The sequence below is a fragment of the Peromyscus leucopus genome, chromosome X (genome assembly GCF_004664715.2).
Source record: "Peromyscus leucopus breed LL Stock chromosome X, UCI_PerLeu_2.1, whole genome shotgun sequence".
In the NCBI taxonomy this organism is placed as follows: Eukaryota; Metazoa; Chordata; class Mammalia; order Rodentia; family Cricetidae; genus Peromyscus; species Peromyscus leucopus.
Genome location: NC_051083.1, coordinates 116,564,821 through 116,586,893, shown reverse-complemented (window position 1 = coordinate 116,586,893; position 22,073 = coordinate 116,564,821). Strand labels below are relative to the sequence as shown.

At 42.9% G+C, this 22,073-nt stretch overlaps 1 protein-coding gene across 3 annotated transcripts in view; it reads left to right on the top strand.

The window, feature by feature from the left end:
* Positions 1 to 3,757: 3,757 nt before the first annotated feature.
* Hs6st2 (heparan sulfate 6-O-sulfotransferase 2) overlaps positions 3,758 to 22,073 on the top strand; it is a 276,238-nt gene continuing 257,922 nt past the window's right edge. Inside the window, exons 1-2 of one of the 3 annotated variants that reach the window (XM_028887084.2) lie at positions 3,758 to 4,428; positions 5,226 to 5,744. In XM_028887084.2, coding sequence (XP_028742917.1) covers positions 3,998 to 4,428; positions 5,226 to 5,744 — 950 coding nt within the window. In that variant the 5' untranslated portion in view covers positions 3,758 to 3,997. The remainder of the gene's footprint in view (positions 4,429 to 5,225; positions 5,745 to 22,073) is intronic. The other 2 variants (XM_028887085.2, XM_028887087.2) reach the window with 2 other exon arrangements.

Sequence of the window (22,073 nt, the reverse complement as noted above, 5' to 3'; positions counted from 1 at the left end):
CCCAACATTATCCTCCTCTTTTAATTTCTTGAGCCCCAGGTTTTGTCAGGCTAGAAATCAAAGCTCTGTGTTTTGTGAGGGAAAACAGGACTGTGGAGAGGGATATGTGTAACACACCCAACCTGTTTATAATATTAAAGCTTGAGCGTCAGCATAGCGTTTCCTTAAGCACTGCTGTTCATTCAGTTTGGAGAGACACATAAACACAGAAATGAATTGGCTCTACCATTTGCATGACTTCAGTCTTTGTGACAAAAATTGCCTATTATTGAGTATATGAGCATTTTCAAAAAAATACAGACAGCTGGAAATACAGGGTTGAAGTGAATACTCAGGATGAGGGCGAACATATTGTTCTATGCTTTATAGTAAATGTGCCACACTCTCTCGAATATTGTTTCCACTACTTCTATTCTAATTTGAACAGGGTATCCTGCTGTCGATAGTGTGTTATAGGCCCAGAACAAATGTAGCCGCTGAGATACTGTGTTTCTCTAATGCCATAGAATGCTGGAGAATTTCTTTTTGAGGACCAGGAATCCAACTTTCTTCCACTGTCTGTGGCATTTTGGCTTTTGAAGCAGACAAGTAACCTTGGTCTTGGCATTATCAGATCAGGAAAGTGCACTTTGAATTGCATTAACCTTGCTGTTTTATACACAGGGACAAAAGAAGCCGGCAAGGAAGTGGCTTCCCTGGCCTACTAGACTTCTTAGCATCCTAGTTAAGGTGTGGTGGGAAAGTAGGGCAGGGAGAAAGAGGCATCAAGATTAACATATGAAAGAAGTCAGAAGGACCTTAACCCCCACCCCCACCCCCGCTTCCACTGCGTCTGTCTGTAACCAAGCAGAGCATCCCTGGGAAATGCATGCAGTCTGCAAGTGTGGGAGAAAGCAGAGCCACCTAGAAAGAGATTTTTGAGCCTGGGATTTGTCCCAGCTCTCTAGCCCACTCCTATTCTCAAGAGTGCCATTGTCTTTCTTAATGGACTGTCACTATTTCTATCACTATCCACGTGTCCCTGGTTCACTTCTTTGTTCTGTGACAAAAGAACCTGGCCATCTCAGTGGGTGCCCTCCGGATTCGGATTCATGCCTTTAACAAAGGACTCTGGCCAGTCCTCTCAGCCTCCAACACCCAGACGCAGGGCTCCCAGTGCTCTGCTTACTATACAAGCCAGGCTGACCTTTGTGCTCTCTGAATCATCAACCTTTTGTTGAAAACCAATGAAGGACAGTTCTGTGCAAATACTGAAAACCTCACCACATTGTGGAGTCAACCAGAGGCCCTGTTCAGACTGCAAGTACCAAATCCTAAATGTTTCTACCCACGGCAACTCAAGTTGCTCCTGGGAGATGGAAAACCTTGCAATTCAGCTTGTTCCTTTGCTCTTTTCCTCCCATCTCAGTATCTCCCAGAAGCCACACTCGTGTGTCCAACCTGCAGTAAGTGGGCAGCCTGCTGAGAATAGCTATGAATGTGGTTCAAGAAAAAAAAAAAGATCAACTTGCTTAAACCATTATGAGCTAAGTGTGGGGCTCAGGCCTTTAATCCCAGCACTCAAGAGTCAGAGGCAGGAGGATCTCTGTGAGTTCAAGGTCAGCCTTGTCTACATAGGAAGTTCTAAGCCAGCCATCTAGCGTTACATAGTGAGAATGTATTTCAAAATAGTAAACATAAGATTTTTTTGTTATTAGATTTAGATATTTGTGTGTGTGTGTGTGTGTGTGTGTGTGTGTGTGTGTGTGTGTGCATGCACCATCGTGTTCCTGTGGAGGTCAGATGACAACTTGCAATAGTTGGGTCTTTGCTTTCACCACGTGGGTCCCAGTGATTGAACTCAGATCGCCAGGCTTGGAAGCAAGTGTTTTTTTACCCGCTGAGCCACCAGGCTAGTCCACATGATTCATTTTGTCTCACAATCATGAAGGGGGAGGGGTCAAGGAAGGGCTTGTAAATAAAAATATCCTCCACTGAGCTGTTGTATGTATTCACATTGGTGTGTTAGCCAAGCACTGTATCTCAATAAGTGCAGTTTACTTCCTTTGGCTCTGTAGAGATAAACCTGACTCGAGATTCCTCTGATATTCATTATGAATGTGCTTGCCTGTTTGTGCATGTGTGTTTACACTTGTGCCCAGATTTCTTTTTTACATTTTGAGAAAATCCTAATTTCCCTGGTGCTGCTCACCACCTCCCTCTACCCTCCACCCAAGGTAATTTCCTTTCCCATATTCCAATCCCATTAATCCTTCTTGCTGAGGGATTGAATGTGCGAACCACCAGTTTCAGAAGGTATTTTTCTTAGGGATCACTGAATGCCATTATAATGGTGATATAATGACAAGGAGAACCTTATATGGCACCTTGAGGATAGCTACCTACTGTGTCAGCCAAAGAGGCCACTGTGTGGGTGGCCATGAAAATTATAATCCCTGTAGCTTCAGGGCTTACATCCTTACCTGCCCCCAGCAGGGAGTAGGTCCTATTCCACAGATTTAGCAGACCCAGGGGAGCTTTGGTGGGAGTCTGAGGTCTTCTTTGTGTATTGCAGCATCCAGTTCCTTTGTACAACTTTGCTCCTGGAGTTCAGGGCCAGGGATGCAGGAATGCCATGAATGCAGAATTTCCAAGAGGTGTACTATTCTTGACACCTGCAGCAGCTAGACAAAGAATCCCTTAATGTCCCAGGAGGTTCCCCAGGGTGTGGGTGAATCTAGAAGGGACTGGGGATTCTGAGAAGGGCAGGGGCCCCTTCCTTCTTTAACTAGCCTCAGACTCATTTGGTACACCTAGGCAAGAGTTGCAGGTAAACAACATCTGGTATTTGGAGTTGCCCAAAGGTTTCTACATTTTAGCTTCACACTAGCGTGCTTGGTTAAAGTGGAGGCATTATTATTAGTTTTATGTGGCAGAAAAGAAAACTGAGCCTCAGGAAGGGCAATTTATTATGCCACAGTTTCTGTAAGGAACTGAAAAAATTCCAAGGACTCTTGGATCAGTGCTCTGGATGCTGCTTCACCATACAGCAAGGGAGATAATGTTCTGGAGGTGAACATCCCTACACTGGCACTCAGCTTACAGCATCCTCTTCCAGTGGCCCTACTGCCAATGGTACTACTACTTTGAAACATTGCTGTTAACCGGCACTACTTTTGCATCAGTTGGGCTGGAAATGCATGTTCAGTGCTTTCCAGTGTCTTCATCCACTGCATTTCCCCCTATTAATTACATAGGAAACGTCTGGGTCCCAAGTTGTCAGGGGCCTTGTTCTGAAGGAATACCCATTTTAAAATTCTTGTACTCCCTGGTCTCCCAGCTGAAAAGAGCCTTTTGGACAACTGGGCTTGATAATAATCACATACCTATTTATTGAGAGACATATTCTAATTATGAAAAAATGGTTGGATAGTTTCTGGGTTTCTGAAAATAAATCCCAGTGCTGTGCTGTGTGACCTTGGGTATATATCTAATTCTCTCTGGGCTTCAGTTTCCTCATATAGCACGGCATCTTGAATAAGATGGTCTCTCTCTGATGTGGTGCGTAGTTATAGATTCATTCATTCAATAAACAGTAGTGACTGAAATCTTTCTGCAGCGGGGTGGGGGCTTGGTGCAGGGGATTCAGCAGTGGGGAGGAATAAGGGCGAGTGTGCTTTGAAAATGCTCAAAATCCCCCATGTAAGGTTTTTTTAGTCATGCTTTATTTCCATGCTGACTTACCTTTTCAGAAAATACCCCCTCTTCCGTTGCAGAATGGAAATTGGCAAAGAGAGAGGGAAAAGGTCCAATTTGCGCCTTTGCTATTTTAAGGGAGGTTGAAATTACGAGCCAAAGTGGAGTGATGCGCTCTCTGGAGTGACCTCCGTTCTCCAACACAGGAGAAAACCCAGGTCTTTTGCCTGTGAAGTGGCTGGGGCTCTTGGGCGCGAGGCATTATTATATAAATTCAAGCTCGCTCCTGATCCTTAGTACCCTGAGTTGCCTGAAGGGGGGAATGGCACTGCCTGCATTTGCAGCCCGGGCGCTCGGGCCGCCGCCGTTGCAACTGGAGCAAGGAGCGCCCGCCCGCACCACCTGTCCCCGCCGGCATTCCAGAGTAGAGGCTGAATTGGCAGCAAGCCGGCCCGGGTCAGTCGCCGCCTCAGTCCGCGCCAGCCCTCCTAGGGGTGTGTCTCTGGGATTCAACTCCCCGCCACTCCAGGACAAGCCCCCAAAGGCATTTTCTTCCTTGGCGGGAGCCTTGCGCGCCCCGCTCTTCGCGCTGCTGCCTCGAGGCCGCCGCAGGCGGATGCACGACCTTAGGCGACGCTGGGACCTGGGCTCCCTCTGCCGGGCCCTGCTCACCCGGGGCCTGGCAGCCGTGGGCCACTCGCTCAAGCACGTGCTCAGTGCGATCTTCTCCAAGATTTTCGGTCCCTTGGCCAGGTACGTTGTGGGCGAAAGTGGGGTTCGCTCTCTGGGTCCGGGGTAAGCTGGGGCGGCGGGAGGAGGGAAGGTAGCTGGGTGCGGAGGGCAAGGCTCAAAGTTCCAGCGAGCCTGCGGTGACTGGTCTGGGGGACTCGGGACTGGCTGAGAGCGCAACTGACCGCCGTGCGGCTTCCTCCCCGCGGTTCCGCGGGAAAGGGCAGCGCCGCCTCGGCTTGCAAAGTCCTGCTGCCCGCGGGCTCCTTCCCTCCCCTCCAGGGGAACCCCCAAAGCCCAGCTCACTCCCAGCGGCCACCCGGTAGGCAATGGGACACGCGCCAAGGGAGCCCGCGTTTCGGGTCGGTAGCTCGCGCACGCGGAGGGGACTGGGGTCCGGAACACAGGAGAGTCCCATGGGCCAAGCGGGATGGGGATGGGAGCTGGAGAGAACAGAGCGGGAAGCACCCGGTGCCGGATAGGGGTGGGCGTGAGTTAGGGAGTGGAGAGACCGGGACAGGAGGGATCCTGCGGGGAACGAGACACCGCGGAAGGTATCCGGGTTTCTTCCGCGGAGGAGGGGGCCAACGGCCAGCGGGATGGAGTCGGGGTAGGGGGGGGTGCAGCAGAAGCCACAGCGCTGAGCCTGCCGGGAAGGAAGGAAGCGGGGAAGGGCGCCGCCGCCTCCGTGGTGGAGTACTCGGTGCGGACGGGAGGGGAAAGGGGCGCAACGGTGGCGCCACGGGGAGGGGGCGGTGCGGGAGCAAGGCGAGAGCGGGCCGAGCTGCGGGATTGACGTAACGAGCTTGGGTTTCCCCCAGCGTCGGGAACATGGATGAGAAATCCAACAAGCTGCTGCTGGCTTTGGTGATGCTCTTCCTATTTGCCGTGATCGTCCTCCAATACGTGTGCCCCGGCACAGAATGCCAGCTCCTCCGCCTGCAGGCGTTCAGCTCCCCGGTGCCCGATCCGTACCGCTCGGAGGATGAGAGCTCCGCCAGGTTTGTACCCCGCTACAATTTCAGCCGCAGCGATCTCCTGCGCAAGGTAGACTTCGATATCAACGGCGATGACCTGATCGTGTTCCTGCACATCCAGAAGACTGGAGGCACCACTTTTGGCCGTCACCTGGTGCGCAACATCCAGCTGGAGCAGCCATGTGAGTGCCGCGTGGGGCAGAAGAAATGCACTTGCCACCGGCCGGGTAAGAGGGAGACCTGGCTCTTCTCCAGGTTCTCCACCGGCTGGAGTTGCGGGCTGCATGCCGACTGGACCGAGCTCACCAGCTGCGTGCCCGCAGTGGTGGACGGCAAGCGCGATGCCAGGCTGAGACCTTCCAGGTGAGTCTTTGGCTACTTCTCAGTGGGTCAACCAGGGGCGGGAAAGGCTGTGCCTGCAGTTGCTGGGGACCCTGTGCACACTTTAGCGCTTTAGTGTCAAGTCCCTAGATGCTAGGCACCCCAGCGCCTATCTTTGCAGCGCTGTGGCGCTGTGAGGAAGCCTTTGGGCTCCAGCCCGGGTCTGCTCATCAGAAGGTTGGCCTGCTTGGTGGTTGGGGAAAGTGGCCTGGCTGCCTGGAATGAGCATCCCCAGCAGCAGCCAGGACTGCACACCACACTCAGAGCACTAGAGAGCCTTAAAGAATTGTGCTCCGCATGCACAGTCTCTGGGTTTATACTCTTTATCCTCTTCTCTCCTCTGCACCTGGTTTGAAAGTCCAATGCTCTTTCTCTGCTTGGTGATCCTTCCCAGTTTCCTACTCCCACATTCTCTTTCCCCTTTTAGTTTCTGGCTTTCTCTAGTGGAAAATTCTCTGCCCATCTTGTCTGCTGTTGGCTACTTCTTCCTTCCTTTTCCTGGTCTTTCTCTTTCTATCACCTGTCTCTCTTCCCACTTTTCTTCTCTCTCTTTCTCACCTTTTTGTTTCTTCTTTGCTGGGTTCTATTGCCTTCCCACCCCAGGCCCCCCCCCATTTCTCTGGAGAGTGGGTGTCATTCTGCCATTCTTTGCTGACACTCAATGAGGGTTCCCAATTCTCATCTTGTGCCTCTCACTGCTGCGCCCACCGAAGTGTCCACAGTGCTTTTCAAATATGAGGGGGCACACTGCCAGCATGGTGACTAGCTGGAAAGTTGATGTAGACCCTGCGTAGGGCTCAGGGGCTTGAGGAGTGCTAGGAGCTTTTTCTGAAGCACAGAAATCCCATAGCCTAAGCACCCATGGCCAGCTCAGGTTCTGAGTGACTGGGAATGATGAAAAAAAAAAAAAAAAAAAAAAGCTGATTTATGAGTGGTCTGTAGCCAGCAGGGCATTTTCTTCCCTCTATGTGCTATGGCCAATTCCTGGATGTCATAGGATTGTGTGAAGTGGACAAAAGGAGCTGTTTTGGAGTGGAAATCAACACACCCAGGGCTATTGTTCCACGGAGCTTTTGAAAAAAAAAAATATCTAGGCTGGGGCAGAGTCTATGAATGAGTTAGTGGAATTGGGGTCTTCCAGTGGGCAAGGGCATGGTCATGTGTGTCTTGCTTTGCCCATTTTGGTGATGTCATGGGCCTTCAAGGGTGCTGCTGCTGTTTTTGTCCACCTGGACCCGTCTTGCATTTCATATCCCATGGAGACACTCTCTCAGTTTCCTGGCCAAAGTGGTGTTTTGCAGGTGGCTGTTAAGAATGAACTGTGGGTGTGGTTTCTTCTGTCTAGCTTCAGCAAAGGGAACCTCTGGTTTTCTGGTCATGACCTCAGTTTACAGTGGCTTTTCTCAAAGGCCGGAGGTCTGGCTGAATCCTTTGAACTTTCATTTCCTTTCTACACTAACAGATTTGTTTTCCCATGTCTAGAGAACCTTGGTCACAGGAAGGCTGAGCCTCAGTTCATGGCAAGAATTTTGTAAGTCATTGTCACAACAGCGTTGTGGTGTTTAAGAAAGTCCCCTCACATTTGACAGTACTGTAAATGACCTCTTATGCTAGCGAAGCTTGTAGATGTACTGAGGGATGGTGATCAAAGCAATCTTTAGGGCAAAAGTGGACTTCTACACCTACAACCGTGGTGGGGGAAGTAAAAGAGAAGTCTTGACTGCCGTGGAAGCCACAGCTTTGTCTAACGTTTGTATATGGCATGTGTGCCTTTTCCAGTTCTTTTGGACATGTAGGTTGGGATGTGATGTCTGTAAATGTACGATTAATGTGGTCTGAATAATATATTAAGTAGTCATTGTCCTTTGCCAGGTTCCTTCAGAAATAATCTATAGGATAACCAGGACTCACCGAAGCCTCTTGAGTTGTTCCCAGTTGAAGCAAAATTGTAATGCGATATGATTTTTCTCAGGCATTAAAAGGGTGATACCACAGTGCCATCTAGTCTAATCAAAGAAGAACCACGTTTGGAAAAGTAAATTGATTGTACAGTATTTATAAAAATGAAGTAAAATTTCCTAGAAAAATACAATATCATATCAAGGGCACCTCTATTATTTCTCTTCTTTCTACCTATCTCTAGAATTATTCATTGATAGCCAGAGGGATCCAAAATTTTCCAGAATGTTGACAGATCCTGCTTGCAGGATGAGTTCTGATAATGTGTGCATGCATGCATACATGCATGATTGCACATGGGAGATGAAAATTTAGTAGTCAAGGCAACTGCACGGCTAGTGACTCTTGAGGTGAGATGCTAGTCTCAGGACTACAGAATACACCTCTGGAGTTTCCTGGTGGAGCAGCCTGTGTAGACAGAACATTCTGTTTTGTAATGCGCTTTCATATTGTCTTGCTATTTCTCTGAGAATGCATACTGTCTTTTGGAGGAAGGCACACAGGACAAGAATACTCCTTTTTATCAGAAGACACTGAAATCCAAAGAGGCTGAAAGATTTCTCCAAGGTCATTGAGGTCTTTGGTGACACTGCAGAAATCTGCCTCCAGTTTTGTCTGATTCCATACACTTTCATATGTTGACTGTACCTTGACGAACAGTATCATCAAAACACAAAGAGGTATTTCCTACTAGTGATTATAAATGTTAGCTGGTATTGCTTTTGCCTCCATTATTACTGTTATCAGCCATTTTATACTTGTAGCCTTAGGCGAATAGTTGGTCCATAGTTGCCACCCTGACCTAAGAAGAATGGATTTCTATATCAAGAAAGCTTTATTCTCAATGGGAGTAGGTCTTGGGGCTAGATTGCTGCGAGGCTTCTTTTTATGGTGGAAATTTCTGTAAAGCTAAACAGGATGGAGCTAGATTGGAGGTATGGTTGGTGAGTGCCAAAAGGAGCCATCTTCTGAGGATCAGCCTTTCACCCACATTAGGGTTACCAAGAGGGCCTATGGGGCTGTAAGCAAGCCCCTGAATCCTTCCCTCATTGCAACATCTGAAATGGTTTCATGCTTCTGGAGATGGTAAAGTGCTCGGGTGATATATAATAATGTGGAATAGAAATGACTGATCGTATTGTTTGGGGGGAGAGAGTGAAGAAAGGAAGACAGGGAGCTAGGGACAGAACCTGAGAAAAGCTCAAGTTGTTTATTAAACTAATATTTCCTAAAAAAAAATTTAGAAGTTGTGTTTCATCCATCTGTTTGCCAGTATGTTGCCTGAGGTCAGAAAAGAGTTCTGCTCATTTTAGAATTTCTAAGACCATTTAAAAATGTATCAAAACATTGTTGCACACCAGCTGTTCAAATTTTCCAATTCTACAGGCTTTTCCCAGGCCCAAACTTCCTACATTTATAGCCAACTCTAGTGTGTCACTTGGTCTGTGGGAGGAATTCAAAACTGCCAAGAAAGTGCACAAACCCTGTTCTTCACTTGGTAGGGTGCTGGCTGGTACCCAGGAGATGGGTGTGGGCTCAAGGCCCATGGCTGTATGGACTCTCAGAATTTGCATATCTGCTGCAGTCTAGATTTTAACATCTCTCCAAGTTTAGCAGCCACACAGAAGAATAACATTAAAATTTGGTAGAATATTGTTCATAGGAATGAACTAAAAGTCTTTTATTTAGATCTAGAAAAGCTTTCTGTTTGGAGTAGCAGCCATTCATTTATAAATATGATAAAAGCTTTCTATTTCTTTGAAAATGGTGGCTTTATTTTGAAAAAGCTAGAATACAGTTCATGTGTCTGGTCATCCTTTGCATGTCCTTACTTGTATTCCCTCTCCTTATTGGTTTTGCAGAGAGACAAGAGACAGGCGTGTGGTGCAAGATGAGGCAGGGAGAGAATGAATTGTTACAGCAAGCAGTGCCAACCATATGTTCTACCAGGCTGTGGTCCATTGGTCTCTCACCTTCACTCTCTCTCTTATATTTTATGTGTGTGGTATTTTTCCTTCATGAATGTCTGCTCACCATGTGCATGTCTGATGCTCTCATGAGCTAGAAGAGGGCGTTAAATCCTCTGGGACTGGAGTTACAGATGGTTGTGAACCATGTGGGTGCTAGGAATTGAACCTGGTCCTCTGGAAGAGCAGATAGTGCTCTTAACCATTGAGCTACTTCTCCAGTCTTGATGCCTTTGGTTAGTTTATCTGTTGGTAAGAGCTTTTCTGTTGTTTATAGTCACTGATATTAAATACCCAATAGAAGCAACTTAAAGGGAAGAAAGTTTTCTTTGTGCACCATTTCAGAGGGTTCAGTTCATGGCCTCTTGGCTCTATGTGCTCTGGTAGGATATCAAGGCAACAGGAACAGGTGGCAGAGGATTTTTCTCACCTCATAGCAGACAGGAAGGAGTAAGGTATCCCTAATGCTCTGTCCTCCGTGACCCCTTTCTTCTTGCTAGGCCCCATCTCCTAAAGTTTCTTCCAGTTCCCAAAATAGTGCCACCAGCTGGGAACTGGGCCTTCAAAACTTGAACCTATGCAGGAAAATTCATATTCAAACTATAATAAAGAGCAGGATGATAGGTGATGGTGAAAGAAAACACGAATGAGAGAGATCAACAGCATGTGTAGAATTTTAGCTGTATTTGTTAGTATCTTTGTATGGATTGCCAACAGATTGTTTCATCTTCAGCAAGACTCCCAAGTTCTCAGGTAGTACAAAATGGTACTCAGAGTTATCGTCTGTTGATAATTCAAGGTTACTGCCATGATGTGTCAATTAAAATACTAAAGATTGTTTTTATGGGTATCAGTTGTCAACTGAGATAGTATGAAATGACATTAAAAGAACATTCATCTTTTCCCACTGTTGCTCATGAAATAAAATTTTATGAAACTGCCCATTATATTCCAGGGAAGACATGCTCTCATCGAGCTGACAGAAGCGAACAATTTGACACTTTAGAGACTTAAAAAAGATGCATTTTGTTTGAAAACTATCTGAAAGTCAGTAACGTCTTTAAAATGTCAAACATTTGTCCGAGTATATTAAAAACAGAGACCTTTTCATTTGTTGTGTGCTAATTTAGATCTAATCTATAAACCAGCAGACGTAATAATCATGGTCCTGTTGTAGTGCCAGCAGTTGAAGAGATTAGAGTCAAACCAGTGCCAAGAAATCCCAGGTCATCCTTTTCAGCCTAAAGCCCCTAGAGGTTGCCGTGTGAGGTGTAGAAATGTGTAGTATGGATAACATAGCATCCTCTTGGCAGTATGGAGCCAATGGGAATTATGAGACCAGGTAACCTGACCTTGCTAGGAGCCTGACATAGAGAAGATTCTCATTTGGGGAAGTAATGACTGTGGAGGTAGATGAGGGTAAAGCCCCACCATAAGTAATCTGGAAATACAATGAAGAATATGAACCCATGTGAGTATGAGAAGGTCTTAAATGGAAGAGTATAAAAAGCACAAAAGTAAACAAATGCATTTAAAGTTCATTTAAAGGTACCTCTCTGACTTCTGGTCTCCAACTGAGATAGTATTATAGATTAAAACAGAGAGGTTGAGTAGAGATGTGGTTTGGTATGGGAGAATGCTAAGGCACAGTGTCTGATGCTTGTTGCCTAGACTCCTAGTGGGCAGGTTTGTAAGGATATGGGAATTGGGGCTCTGGCCCTGGTTAAAGCTTAGTGGTGTATGTGGGAATCTGTGAACCCAGTTCATCTGAATTCACAATTGGCATTATTATTTAAATGATAGCTGCAATTCACACATGGGACTCTTAGCCAAAGAAAGGAGGTTTGAATAAAATACAAGATAGACAGTTATGATTACATAAAAATGAGAATGTTCATCTGTCAAAAGAAAGAAAAAGGAAAAGATGAAAAGGCCTATGTCAAACTCATGAAAATATGTGCAACAATTACAACAGACAAAAGGCTGAAATCCTTTCTGTACAAAGAAACACTATGAATTGATTAGAGAAACAAAGGGCATGTCCAGACAGTTTAGGACATGAGGCCCACGACTAGTTTGCAGACATGGAAAAAAAAAAAAGACTCAGTCTCCCTGGTACTAAAGAAATGCAAATAGAAGCATTTAGACTTAGCACAACTTCTTTTAACTCTCTAATTAACCCTAATTCAGAAATATAAAAACTAATCTACATTACCACCAAACCAAAAATAAAATATTAGTAGCCAGTGCTGAGAAGGATGTATATCAAAATTTTTATAAATTATTGTTGTGAGTATAAGTTTGAAAATTCCTTTTGGAAATAAATTAGATAATGTAAACATAGAATATTAAATGTATTTACTTCTTCACTAGAGAGATACAGTGCTCAGTAGTAGAGTTCTTGACTAGGATGTGCAAGGTCCAGGGTTCAATCCATAGTACCACAAAGGTTTTTCTTTAACTCATAAGTTATTTCCTGGAATTTCATTGAAACAAAGCCCCCACCCACATTTGTTTCCTCATTTATTTATTTATTTGGCAAATATTCATTGAGTACCTGTTATCATCACTAAAATTTTGTGCTGTGGGCACTGTGATGAACCAGGTAGACTGTCCTTGCCTCTGTAGAGTAGAAAAGAGTTAAAAGCTAATTAATTAAAGGATCATTAGAGGAGGGGGGAGTACAAGGTGTTATGAGAACAGTCTCAGTTGAAACAATGAGACCAGGAAGTCTACACAGAAAAAAATGCTTTAAGAATGTCAGTGAATTCACTTTGAGGATTATTATTGCAAACCCATGTAAATGTCCTGTTATAAAATATGGGAAATGCTAGTGACTCATTACTAAGCAGAACCCCATAGAATTATGGAACCAGTAAGACTAAAACCTTTTTTAATTCTTTTCTTTTCTTTCTTTTTTAAAACAGAAGAGGAATGGGAGAGAAATAGAAAATCTTTCTATCTCTACTAAATCTAAGCAATAAAGAATACAGACAGGAAGAAGACACACCAGGATCTTAAGAGATAGGGAAGTGATTTGTTTTTCTTATTCTGATATTCTGAGGGTTTTGAATTTCATTCACAAGTATATCAATTTGATGCTAAAGGTAACTATAGCTGTGCTGATAGCACACACCTTTAAACCAAGTGCTCCAGAGGCAAAGGTAGGCAAATCTCTGCAAGTTCAAGGCCAGCCTAGCCTAAGTAGTGATTCCTGGGTTAGCTAGAGTTATATAGCCTCAAAAACAAACAAACAAACAAACAAACAAACAAACAAATAAGTAGTAAACAATAACAAGTCTTTAAGACAAGGTTTTTCTGTGGCTGTGATAAATGTGTCTAAATTTTGCTCCCTAAAGACTATCTGTGGTTATCCTGGTAGCCCTTAATGAGGAGAGTAGCTTCAGTCCAGTCAACCCTCCCACTGAAAGGCAGAAGTGCTAAGTCAGATTAGTCCAGCACTGGGTGCTGATTTTTTCTCCTAATTGGCTAATCTATTTCTGACATTCCGTGGAACTCTATACCAGCATAGCATAGAAATATCTAGGTGAATTGCTATTGTTTCTTCTTCACTGAAAGACTCCAGGAAACAGGAAGCTAATACTTTTCCTCAGTTGGAATTAGTAAGCTTCATATTGCTTGACCATGGCTCTTCAAGATTAGTTAGAATGTTGGCCTTCGTGGGACTCTTAAGTGAGCTGATCACCTAGCTAGAAGAGCAAAGACTGAGGTTGGTTGAGGGTTATGATGCTAAATGTCTATGAGAACTGCTATTAGTTAGTGCATGTGTTGCTTTACTTCAGGAAAGAAGGGTCTAGAGCTGGACAGCCTTCTTAGAGCAGTTTCACTGCATTTAATTAGACATAAATGAAGTCCATTAGAACACTGTATTTCCCAGCTATTCTGGATGTCTATAGTCCTCCTCTGTATACATCTATCAAGGTGCATCCTCTTACTGTTGAAACTCCACTGAGACTACGCCCAATGTAGAAGTTATTGTGACATTATAAACAATGTCATTCATGGTCAAAAAGCTAATATTGACATTCCATAACAGAAAACGAGGTATTTAGTGATTGAGTTTAGAAAGTAAGGCATGAATGAGAATTTCCCTCTTTCCATTAAGGGATAATGAATAATCCACTTAATGGTACATGTCATGTAAAACAATGCCATTGTAAGCTTAGGGAAATATTTGTCTGAACTTCAGTAAAATATTTATTGGCAAGAGAGCTTTTCTCGCTCTACTAGGTCTTGGGCTGTGCAGATTATTCAGTTGGTCTTATTGCATCCATTTGTTATTTCTGCCATTTTGCCTCTTATAACAGTGTTGAAAACTTTGACACATTTCAGAGTATTACACTAAATAAATCTGTCTTGCACATTCTACTGTGCTTTTTCTGGAATATTATAAATATTCAAATATAGGCATACATGCAGATTCAAAATAAAATTCAATACATGCAAATTCTGCATACATTTCTTACTTATAACTTAGCAATAATTTTGAACTCGTTATCCTATGATATAAATATATCAAATGTGAGCTCATGGGAATTACCAATAAATATATTTTTCTGATTAAACTGTGGGCTTTTTTTTCACTGACAATTTAAGCTTCAATTTTGAGTTATAAGAGAATAATTTGCACTTCATTTACTCTAAATTGTCAAGAATTGCACTCTTCCACAATGTAAATGTCTGCAAAGAAGATTTCTTATTCAGTTTGATTGCTTTTTAAATTTTACTAGCAGAGATGCCCTAGCAAGCCTGAGAGAACTGGGCTGTTGCTTGTGATGAATTTAGTCCTGGTGAATCACTTCCATGTACTTGTCTGTAGAAGCACAGAGCAATTGAACTGTGCAGTGTATTGATTTATATCAGATGGATTAGCCTGTGTGCACCATCCCTTGCATAAATTGACTTTTCCCTATTGTTATTGGAATTTTTAGGGTCAAAGACTGGGTTCTGTTAACTCCAACAACCTAGACTCATCCTCAGTATGCCAGTGAAAAAGACAACAGCGAAAAACAGAGGGAGATTTATTTAGTATGCTCAAATTGTAAAGAGGAACAAAATAAAAGGGGTCAGGTGATCCCCATAACCCATATTCAGTGTATTGACACTTTTAGGTTTAAATAAAGGGCAAGAGGTATGCATAATGAAGCAGTCCTAGTCAAGCTGTGGGGCCGCAAGTCCTTGACACACCATTGTCACTGTTCAGGTCTGTTATGCGAGGGTTTCTGCTAGGATGTCAGGACTGTATGACATCTCTTCATGTGAGGCAAGGTCCTTCTCTGGCTTGAACCATGAACTTCCTGGAGGAAACTTTCTTTGGGGTCTATTGTTTCAATACTCTGAACGCAAAGGGAGGGGAACAAGGGCCTTACTTAGAATGTCTTCTCTCCTCCAAGCAGAGTCCAAGCAGAACTGTACTGGTAAAGAGGACAAATGATAGTAGAGCCTCAGCTCTGATTCTCAAAGAGATTCTTGGGCTTTTGTTAACTTCCCACAGGAGTGAACAAAACAAAGAGACTTCGAAAGTCACTAGGACATCCAGGTATGACTGTGCATTCCTGTAATTCCTGCACTGAGGACACTGAGGCAGAAGGATTGTTGTGACTTTAAGGAGGGCCTAGGTTACAGGTGAGATTGAGATCAGCCTAGGTACTACATAGCAAGATCATGTCTCAAAAAAAAAATTGACATGGATGATCAAGTTACAGCTAGGCAACTCAGAAGTAGTGTAAAAGGGCCCTTTTATGATGGTAGCCAACTCATCTGTTAAAAACACAGATTACCACAAGGGATAAAGGTACAAAATTCAGCTGTACTTGAAGGGTTGTAATAGATAATTATGCAAACACTAACCAGAAGGAAACTGATGTAGGTGCACAGATATCAAATAAAATAGACTTTAAAGCAGACCCATTCTTGGGTATAAAAAGAAATTAGCAAATTACAAATTCAATTTTCAGATAACTACATGCTTGCATACAGTTAGCACTTAATGGTGATAAGGAGAAATTATGAAATCTATTGATTTCTTCCAAAAAATCAATAGACAAAATTTACAAAAATACAGAAAATTTGAACCACACAATAAGCAAGCTCAACATAAAATACATAAATATGCAAATGTACATGCACCATACATATAGCTCATACACACATTTACATCAAACTGAATAAATAACTTTTTTCTCACAGACTTGTAGAATACTTTGAAAATATTCTGTGTAATAAATCCTAAAGTTAGTATTGACAAACTTGGTTAAGGAAATAACATTCTTTAAAAAAAGATTTCTCATTCAGTGTGTGTGTATGTGTGTCTATGTACACATAAATGCAAGTGCCCAAGGAGGCCAATGGCATCAGATCCCCTGGAACTTGTCAGTTCAGGTCCCCAGGCAGTTGTGAGCTGCCTAATGTGGATGCTGGGCCTTGAACTCAGGTCCTCCATAAGAGCAATACATGTTCTTACTTTTTCTTTTTATTTATTTATTTTTTGAGACAAGGTCTTTATAATACTCTAGTCCTGGCTGTCCTGGAGCTCATTACATAGACCAGGCTGGCTGGCCTTGAACTCACAGAGATATTTCTATCTCTGCCTTCTGGGACTAAGGGTGTGTACTACCATGCCTGGCTACAATGCACAGTATTAACCTGATCTCTTCAGTCCCTAAGAAATAATCTTAAGGCCCTATGCAGTATTATTTATTAATTGGTTGTTGATAACAGTCCAGCAGGCACAGGGTACTGGTTTATGGTTGAGCAAGTGCATGCAAGGATCATTAGTAGGTGGGTATTACTAATCTTTCACATATTATGGCAAGTTCCTTATTTGACATGCAAAAAGTGAAGAACTCCAAGTTAGTCCAAGTAAGAGCTGTACAGTACTTGCTAAGTTCAGGTAGCTTGGCCTGATTGGTGGTGAAGATCTACCACCATTTTGGAGTATATGCTTAGCTAAGCCCTGAGCAAGGAGCATTACATATATTTTTCATTTAATTTACAGAACAACCCTTTGAGAGAGATGTTTTTAAAATCTACTTAAAGATGAAAAAAACAGGATTGTAGTCTGTCATCTATCTATCTATCTATCTATCTATCTATCTATCTATCTATCTATCTATCTATCATCTATCTATCCTTTATCTTTTATCTATCATCTATGTCATCAATCAATCTAACATCTATCAATCTATCATCTACATCTATCTATCATCTATCTATATCCCTCTCTCTCCCCTACCCCTCTCTCCCCCTACCCCTCTCTCTCCCTCTCCCTCTTTCTCTCTCCTAAATCTAATTAGCCAGTCAGTATTGGAGCAGTATATAAAACTATTCAGAACACCTGGTCTGTGTTATAGCTTTCTATGTTCAGAAGCAGACTGGAGACTTGATGTGACTATTAGGGATATTAGGACCCCATAGGTTAACTGCTTTTGAAAATACATCTTGTTTAACGTTTAATAAAGGGGACCAAGGAGATGGCTCATTTGGTGCTTGCAGTCTAAGCATGAGGGTGTGAGTTCAATCCCTAGCACTTGGATGTGGCCCCACATTGCCTGCAATTCCGGTCCTGAAGAAACAAATGGGCGGATCCCGAGGTTTACTGGCTGAGTTGATTAGCTCTAGTTTCAGTGAGAGACCATGTCTCAACACGTAAGGAAGATATTGATTTCAGGCCTTCATATGCATGCTCATACATGTGTTTACCACCCCACATGTGCATATACAAGAACACACACACACACACACACACACACACACTAACAATATTTTTAAAATGTTGCTCTTTGAAGTGAACTCTGATATTTCTTTTTTCCTCTCTTAAACAAATACTCAGACAACTAACTTATTTCAAATACTTTCAAGACCAGTTTTTAGAGAGGGTTAAAGGTCATGTGAATTTTCTTTTGTTACTGTAACAAATAATTAAGAAAAACAACGTTTGAGAGACCTCATCTCATGGCAAGATCACTCTACATTTTTCTAGGCCATGGAACTAAGCAGAGGAACAAAGATTTTTACCCTATGGCATCCAGGCAGCAAAGAGGCACACAGAGACAGGAAGAGGTCAAGGACACAGACAGAGTACCTTCCTAGGATGTGCCTTTGGTGACCTGCTTCCTCCCAAATCCCTCACCTCATTATGAAGCCCCAAACCATGAATCTTTAGAAGACATTTTTCTTAAAAATGCAAACCATAACACAGAAGAAACTCTGTGCATGTGTGGTTGTGGTTTTGGTTTTGGTTTTTCCAGACAGAGTTTCTCTGTGTAACAGATCTAGCTGTCCTGGAACTTGCTCTGTAGACCAGGCAGGCCTCAAACTCACAGAGATCCGCCTGCCTCTGCCACCTGAGTGCTGGGATTAAAGGCATGTGCCACCACTGCCCGGTGAGGAGAAACATTTTTTAAAATGAGGTGGACAATGAACAGCACTGTCAGGAAGCTGCCATGACTGTTCATGTTCAGGAGTTCAGGGGCAGCCTGGGCAACATAACAAGACTCTATAGTAAACACTCAAACAAAAACAAGAAAAAGGAAGAGGTTAGAGATATGTCCCCCCCCACCCGCTTTTTTGTTCTTACAGAAAATGAGGCTCTTAACTATAGTTTAATTGCTGCCCTCTGTGCACTGACAATATGCTATCTACTCTGTGGAAGATTTTTAAGGAGCCAAACACCTTGATTCTTCTGGAATGTTGCTGTTGTTTTATTAGTAATATCAGTATATCAGTTGCAGTGTCCTGGGAGAGCATGCCTTCTATAAATGGCCATTGTTTTTTGCTGCATTTGTTCTGTGTAGATCCAGTGTTTTGGAAGGAGTGTCACTGTGTTCAACAAGGGCAGTTCCTCTAATATGGAAGCAGAGGAGTCAGTGGAATATAGAGACTTTTTCTCAAAACCAGGAAAGATGAATTTGAGAGCCTGTTCTTATCCTAGGGTCTCGTCAAGAAGCTAATACGAATGTATTTGGTTTCTGAAATAACCAAGTGAGCAAGGGCAGCAAATTCTTCTAAGTGTGACTTTCCCCTCCCTTTTGAAGAGGCAGCTTCACAAAAGTGTCATTAAGTGAACATGCAAATTAGCAAAAGCCTACTAGCCTGGCAGGCATTATTAGTGTGGATGGCAAAAAAAAAAAAATTATGTTGAAGGCATGGAAGAATGGTCATGCCTAGTACACCCAGAGGCGAGAGGAAGCTTGAGCTGGGGCCCACTTAAACAAGACAGAGGGCTGAGTGTAAAATTAACCAGCAGAATATATTATGGTTGGTAAGCTGCTTGAGCTTTTCTCTTTTTGCCAAATATTGTACAGGCAATATTTGTGACTGGCTTTGATGTAGGTATGTTCCAAAAGTATAACAGCCCATGCTAGTTCATTAACACATGTTGAAATGAAGCATATAGGGCTGAATGATGTGTACCAGGGTTATTTAACAGAAATTAACTCATTAAAGACCATAATGAACATACAGAAATAATTTTTGTGTATAAACATCACATACATTTGAGAATGTGAAGTTAAATCAAGATATTTTTAGAAATTTCAGTTTTGAGGGGCTGGAGAGATGGCTCAGCAGTTGGGAGCACTGACTGCTCTTCCAGAGGATCTGGATTTAATTCCCAGCACCCACATGGCAGCTCACAGCTGTTTGTAACCTCAGTTTTAGGGGATCTTGTTGTTGGTTGTGTTTGCTCTTTTGAGGGGCCCACCACCCAGCTCCCAAATAAATACACAGAGTTTTTTTTTTCTTTTTTATGAATGCTTGGCCTTAGCTTGGCTTGTTTCTTGTCACCTTTTCTTAACTTTAAATTATCCCCTTCTATCTTTTGTCTCTGGGCTGTTTTTTTTAACCTTTCTCTATTTCTGTATATTTTTTCTTTCCTTCTTACTCCTTGTCTGGGTGGGTGACTGGGTGGCTGGCCCCTGAACTCTTCCTCTCCTTGTTCTCTTGCTCCTTCTACTTCTCCTTCCAGATTTTCTCCTCCTCTATATTCTCTCTGCCTGTCAGCCCCACCTATCCTTTCTCCTGCTTACCTATTGGCCATTCAGCTCTTTATTAGACCATCAGGTATGTTAGACAGGCAAAGTAACACAGCTTCCCAAAGTTAAACAAATGCAACATAAAAGAATGCAACACATCTTTGCATCATTAAAACAAATGCTCCACAACATAAACAAATGTAACACACCCTAAAATAACATTCTACAAGAGGATCTAACATCTTCCCACCAATGCACATAAAACAAAGTTAAATAAATTATAAAAATTAGTTTTGAATAAAATGATTAGTGTATATTTCTCTCCTAGGTAAAGATCCAAACTTAGCATTTACCACCCTCAGTTTATTCTTTGTGACTTTGGAGGAAAGCAAAAAGCAAAAAACAAAAAAAAAAAAAAAAAAAAAAACAACCAACCAACTAACCTTACACAGCAAACAAGAAACAAAGGAGAAGAACACAGAGATGATATTAAGATTAGTAGAGGAGTTTATAACCCTTGGCAGCTTCTTTGTTCCTCACCATATGGGTGTACATGAAATCTGCATCTCTTCCTCATTTATATGTTTATGAAGTTAAAAAGATAGGCACATGCACGCAAAAAATAATTAGGCAAGTGATGTGTTTGACAATGTTTGGGGACTTAATGCCAATTAGAGGAGGCTTTTTTAAAAATGCCTTGCTTTCCTAATCCAATTGCCCCCATGCTTTTTGGTTTGTGCACTTAGGGACAGAATCCATTTAAAGTGTCAGAATTTGCATACATGCGGCCTTGAGTGAGATGTCTGTTTATTCCAAATGATTTTGAGAAATTATTAGTGAGGTGCTTAGAGACCTGGATGGCATCAGAGATCCATTAGGGTGAGACTGATATCACATTTTTGGGTTCCAGAATTTCCTCCTGTGTGGTAAGGGGTGTGTTTTCATTATGTGGAAAGCTAAAGGTATATAGCTCAGCTAAACTATTTAATGGAGCCAGATTTGCTCAGCTCAGTTCAATGAGGGCATTTTGTGTCATAGGCACCTTGTCTAATGCCACTGTAGAAAACTGGCTCATAATTTCCCAGCTGAATAAAAGGCTACACACAGGATTTGTATTCATGAAAGTCAAAGTTTTCTTCTTTAAATAATTTAGTTGCATTGGAGTGAATAAAATGGTGATTCTCTCCATTGAATATCATATTGTTTTGCCCCCTCCCTTTTTTTGAGACAGTCTTGTGTATCCTGAGCTGGCCTCAAACTCACTATGTTGCAGAAGATGACCTTGAATATCCTATCCTTTGGAGGGTTGGGATTACAGATGTGTGCATCACCATTTATGCAGTCTGATGATCAACCTCAAGGTTTTGTGCAAGCTATGCAAGTACTCTACCAACCGAGCTATATCCTGGCCCTGCTTTTCTTTAATCCTGGCTTCTTCATTGTAGCAAGGTTATGTTCTAGTGTCCAGAGACTGATGCGGAGGTCTTAGGTTGTGAGCTTTGGCCAGGGACTGGTGTTCTAAAGAATGTCACAGTGGTCACGTTTCCATGCTGACAACGAACAGGTAGGTGACACTAAAGCCATCTCTTTGGTTTGCTGGGGTCTGACTCTAGGAAGCAGAATTGTTTTGATTAGCAGAGACAAGGTCTCAAATGCCAAACAAACAAACAAACAAAACCCAAAAGCCAACTGAATACCCTAATGCCCAAGGTGTGTGTACCCATAGTGCTATGGCTCTTGATTGTTTCCCGAGTTTAGCTTAGCAGACAGAGCCTAGGAAAAGAAAGAGCTCTCCTCAAAACTTCAAGGAGTTATAAATGTGGAAGAAACAGTAGGAATTTTGGGTGAAATATCAGAGGCTATTCTTGAATCTGAGAAAGAGAAATACAGCTGTTGCCATAATTAAATGACAGAGTGCCCGTTAGTGATCCTGACTACCCCTTTCCAGATATAGTCATGGCCTGCCCTCACTTTTCATGATGTATCAGTAGACCCTCATCTACTGCATGGCATTTGAGAGAGGCGATGGCCGAATGCAAACTGTGGCAGCTCTTGTAGTGAGAACCTCAGAAGTAAAGGTCTCTGTTGGCTTTCATTTCTCTAGGATAAATGCCTACAAATGCACTTGCTGTGTCCTCTGGTAATTACACATCGAGTTTGATACTGCCAAGCTGTTTTCCAGAATGATTGCACAGCATTTCACACTCCTAACAGCTGTGTACGAGTGAGCCATTTCTTCTCACACTTGTCAGCATTTGGTGTTGCCACTTTTTAAATTTCAGACATTTTGATAAGTGTGTAGTAATATCTCATTGTGGTCTTGCTTTTCTCTTAATGGTTAAATATGTTCTGCATCTAAACCATCTGTATGTCTTAGTTGATGATGTGTC